Raw genomic sequence first — 5,365 nt, 5'->3', positions numbered from 1 at the left:
CATCATTGCACCAATGGATCTGTCTTTCTAGTAGCTTGGGATAACAAATTGGGATGATTTTTAAATACTTTTCTACTCCAGTAGTGTAAATATCATCTTCCAGCACTGTGAAAGCTAGTGAGTAGAGATGAAACTTCTAAGTTGATACCAGATTGGTTTTTCTATGTCGTATGATTTTAGTATGGTATATTTTCAGTAATAGAGTCTTAGTTCCAAATTATGAAGGATAACCAAGAGTAATTGTTAGCCTATGATATCTGGGAGAGGGATTGCCCCATAGTTACAGGGCAATCACATTCAAATCTCTCATTCTATTAACTCTCCCCTTTCCAATATTCTCTCCTCTTCAAACTACGTATATTCTATTCTCTTTTCTTTAAATCACCTGCCACCTCTTACTAACTTTCTAGGCACTGCAATTTAAGCATGCATATCCAAATATTCAAATATAGGATACAAATACCAAAGTCAACATTCAATGTTTATCTTTTTGACTCTGGTTTACTAAATTTATTATGATCATTTCCAGCCATACCATTTTTCTGTGAGATTGTTTTAGTTTTCTTAGAGCTGAATAGTACTCCATTATATATGTGTTCTACAGTTTCATTATCGGTTGATCAGTTGATGGGCATCTAAGCTGTCCCCATTTCTTGATACTGAATTGAGTAGCATCAAACATGGATGAGCAAGTATATCTGTAGAATACAGAATCCTCTGGGAATATATCAGGGCAGGTATAGCTGATTCATGTGGTAGATGTACAGGAACTTTTACACCTATTTCCATAGTGACCACATCAGTGGTCACCTCCACGAACAGTGCAAAAGTGATCCTTTTTCCTTACATGGATGTCAGAATTTCTTATCTTTTGCTTTTATTTTTGATCTTACCCTTTCTGACAGGAAGGAGTAAGATGAAAACTCAAAGTAGTGTTAATCTGAATTTTCCTCTTGGCTAAGAATTTGAAGATTTGAAGAGTATTTCATAGCAAATTTTATTGCTTCTTTTGAGAATTCTGTGTAGTTCCATGCAATGGTTTTAAGTTGGGTGATTTACATTTTTAATGTTTACTATTACTTTCTTTCTTTTCATTTTTGAGATAAAGCTTCTCTGTGTAGCCCTGGCTGTCCTGTACATCACTCTGTAGACCAGGCTGGCCTCAAACTCATATATCCACCTGCTTCTACCTCTCAAGTGCTGGGGTTAAAGGTGTACCCCACCACTGCCTGGCTGTTTATTATTAATTTTTAAAACTTTGTATGTTCTTGATACTAACCATGGCCATTTTTATAGCAGGTAAGGATTTTCCCCCATGGGTTTTTCATTAAAGAGGGATGCGTATGCAGTGTACATATACACACAGAATTGGATATGAACATCAGATAGTGAATGTGGCCATATCCATTTAATATGATTTTCTTTTAAATCTAGTATTCTGCCTTGATGACTGATTGCTTATAATTCATTGGTACTAGTGTTCTTATTAAAGAGCTAAAAAAATGTTTTAATAATTAAAACTCTATGGACAGTAGAGTCAATAGTTTGCATACAGTTAGAAAGCAAAAGAAACTGTCTTATGGTAGATTTGTTGTAAAACTAAAATATGAATGTTATGGCAGATTTTGCATTTCCTACAGTTTTTTTGAATGCACCCTTAACCTCTTTGTTCCTTAGGCTGTAGACCAAAGGGTTCAGCATGGGAATGACCATGGTATAGAATACAGATGCCATCTTGTCAGTGCCCATGGTGTGACTGGAGCTGGGCTGTAAATACATGAAGATAACTGTCCCATAGAAGATGGAAACTGCAGTGAGGTGAGAAGCACATGTGGAAAAAGCCTTCTGGCGTCCTTCAGATGAATGCATCCTCAGAATAGTGATGAATATAAAGAGGTAGGAGATTGTAATGACCACAATAGAGAAAAGAGCATTAAAACCCACTACAAAGAAAATCACTGTTTCACTGACAGAGGTGTTTGAGCATGAGATGGCCAGGAGAGGTGGAGCATCACAGAAAAAGTGGTCTATCACATTGAACTTGCAGAAGGAGAGCCTGAAAATGTTCCCAGTGTGGATAGAGGAATTCAGGAAGCCACAGACATAAGAGCCTATGGTCAGACAAGCACATGTGTTTGTAGTCATGGTGGTGGCATAATGCAGGGGCTTACACACTGCTGCATAACGGTCATAAGCCATGGCAGCCAAGAGGAAGCTTTCTGTGGTTATAAAGCCCACAAAAAAGAAGAATTGGGTGCCACAAGCATTATGAGATATGGTTTTGTCTATTGAAAGGAGACCTGCCATTATTTTGGGAGTGACAGCTGAAGAATAACCAAAGTCCACCAGAGATAGGTGACTAAGGAAAAGGTACATGGGAGTGTGGAGGCGTGAGTCCAGCAGAATCAACCCTACCATTCCCAGGTTCCCAAGCAGAGTGCTGAGATAGATGAGAAGGAAGACAATGAACAATGGTATCTGGAGCTGTGGGTTATCTGTTAACCCTGCAAGAATGAACTCAGTTACCTCTGTACTGTTCTCCATTGGGGATTATGTGGCTTTCCTGTAGCAAAGAGAAAGGAGATGAGAATGAGAATGGAGAGGATGCTGCTGGTCCTTTCTGTATGTCCTCTCTGTGGCTTCTTTCAGAGTACCAATATTCCTTCCCAGCATTCTGATCCAAGCAGGCTGTGGCAGCAAACTTCTAGTTTAAATTAGATGTTGATCATACTGTGTTTAGAAGAGATGATTTATCTCTTTCTAGTAACTCCACTTATGACTGAACTGAGGCTTGAGAAAAAGTCTTTAATAAGTCTGCCAGATTAATTGCTTTCTAGAAAAGCACAGTCTCTATTTGAAATTTCAAAGCAAGCAGAAATTATTTTTTCACTAAACAGAATTATTTAATGTATTAAGTTTTTCAGAGTAATATACAATAGTTGGAAGTATATACCTTTCATTTATTTTCTGAGTTTTGGTTTTGTTTTGTTCAGTTTTTATTTTTGTTTGGGTGTGTGGTTAATGTGGGCTTTGAAAATTTTAGGTTAATTCTTTTTACTGTAGACAGAATCTAAACACCACCAATTTATTTCTTCATGTTGTGTAGGCTCAGGAGCAGTGGTATGTAATAAGGTCCACTTCCTAGTTTTTAAATGCCTTCTTGTTATTCTGTGGTAGAAGGTCTTATCTCTTGGATGTTTGTTTCTTACAGAAGCCAACTCCAGCCACATGAGGTCTTCTCTCACTGTATCTACACCATGTAGATACAGTGACTCTGCATTGGAATATCATCAATATACAGGTTAGGATTTCAACAGAAATATTTTGTGTAGCATATAAACATTCATATCATTAATTCTTTCAGAAATATTGCAAAATTTACTTAATTTTACTCTCATTTTACTTTATTCCACATATGTCAAGTTATATAAAAAGAATACTCTATAGTAAGGAAGGATATTTAAGAGAGTGAATTTTACTTTAGTCTTATGGTAGAGTAAGATACATAGGACATGCCTTTTACCACAGATAGAAAACATTAACTTATATATCAGGAATTATGGAATATACTCAATAAAAATTTCATTTTTACAGTAAGCCTATTTTATCTTCACATCCAGGTATCCTAGATTCCTGACCCTAGTGCATCTCCAGGTCAGAAACATTTGAATGTAAATGCCAGCTATACTTTACATAATGTCCATAAATTTGTTTAATAGGTATATGAATACAGATTTTCCCATAAACTTTTTCTTGACTGAAGTTATAATCCAAACTCAAACTATAATATATAACATGTATTATACACTGTGATCCAATCAAGGTACCTAGTTTATCTTTGTTTCAGAAGTGGTTAATATACAAGATGGAGCTTCTAGATGAAGTAAAATTAAAACTTACTGACAAAATTTATGAGATTTGTATTCTTCATACACTTTCCTATCCTTCTATCCTTCAGATAATATCTTCTCATTTTTCATGCAAGATTTCTCTCTTTGTAAGTGAATAGACAACTTGTTTTTGTAAAACACAAGAATTCTTTTATGTTTTAGTCATCATGTATATAAACTTGCTTATCTGTACATTAGATTATAAAAGTATATTGTGGATGATAAAATGCAGATAATATATGCTTCCAATACATGCCTTTATTTTTAAAATGCTTAAAATATAGGAGAGCCTTTACTTTGTATCATTATCTTTCTATTCTCACAACATAACCTTAGATAAGATAAAACACAAAATAAATGATATTATAACATTTATATGTAAGTGGGTGCAGCTGGAAGCAACTATCCACAGTTAAATAACTCATACCTAGAAAGATGAATATATTTTCTATCATATTCAGATGTAATTTTTAATCCCTGTAAATGTGCAATTTTTAATGCCCATTATCACCAATGGGAGTTGCATAAGAAAATACAGAATTCTGCTTAAGTCATGCCTGTTTTGGAATTTCCACTTATTTATAAGTCAAGAACATTTATAACTAAGGTTTGAATTTGCTTTTTCTTGTAAGGGTCTTTTACCTAAATATTTTAGAAATTTGAAGTGGATTCTGGAGAATTGATTTGGGGTTAAAATCACTATCTGCTCTCGTAGAGGATGTAGGTCCAGTTCACAGCACTCACATGATGGCTCACGACATGTAACTACTGTAATGAGATGTTGCATACATCTAATCATTCTATTTAATAAGTTTTACTGTATCTTCTGTGAGAAGCAACATCTATTTTAGTATTATTTGATTTTTATAAAGAGATCCGATATAAAATTAAAGGATTCAAATAAATATATGCAACTCATGGGAATGTTTTAAATGCAACTCAGAGCAAATTATCTTTCTGAATGTTAGTTGTATAAAAGCAGCTGGATCTTCAAATGTTTGGAGTGCTCTGCTCTATATATAGACTTTGGATAAGTTTTTAACAATTAAAAATGAATAAGCTGTATCAAGTACTAGGTGCTGTCCATTTCTTGATTCTCTTAATAAGCACTGGGTCTGCCTTGGGTATGAGGATTTTGCTGATTTCTTGGTCCCAGTAAGGGACATAACACATTTCCTAATGTTGAGAATTTTCAGACTGAAGCATTGAGACCAATAGATATTGAGATTTATCCTTATTTTTATTTGTCAAGAAGAGCATGATGATTTATTTCCTTATAGTAGTGATTTAGAATTGCTCTGTCTGTGTAATGGTTAACAAATCTTGTTTTTAATACCAGCTAAGTCTCTATGGCTAGAAGTAGAGCTTCAGTAACCTTTTGAATATCATAGTTATATCTTATATAATTTTACCACTATTTTCTGAGCATTTTATAACTTGTTCTTAAGTTTGATATATTCTCATTCATTAATCAT

The 5,365-nt window shown here is 34.4% G+C and overlaps 1 protein-coding gene across 1 annotated transcript; it reads right to left on the bottom strand.

Moving 5' to 3' along the window:
• Window positions 1–1,599: 1,599 nt before the first annotated feature.
• LOC114623444 (olfactory receptor 5B12-like) lies at window positions 1,600–2,544 on the bottom strand. The gene has a single exon (XM_028770111.1). The coding sequence runs from the start codon at window positions 2,542–2,544 to the stop codon at window positions 1,600–1,602; it is 945 nt and encodes a 314-aa protein (XP_028625944.1).
• Between the last annotated feature and the right edge of the window lie 2,821 nt (window positions 2,545–5,365).

The sequence above is a fragment of the Grammomys surdaster genome, unplaced genomic scaffold, assembly GCF_004785775.1.
Source record: "Grammomys surdaster isolate TR1022 unplaced genomic scaffold, NIH_TR_1.0 198, whole genome shotgun sequence".
Lineage (NCBI taxonomy): Eukaryota > Metazoa > Chordata > Mammalia > Rodentia > Muridae > Grammomys > Grammomys surdaster.
The sequence above is the reverse complement of the archived record's forward strand: the minus strand, read 5'-3'. Positions and strand labels throughout refer to the sequence as shown.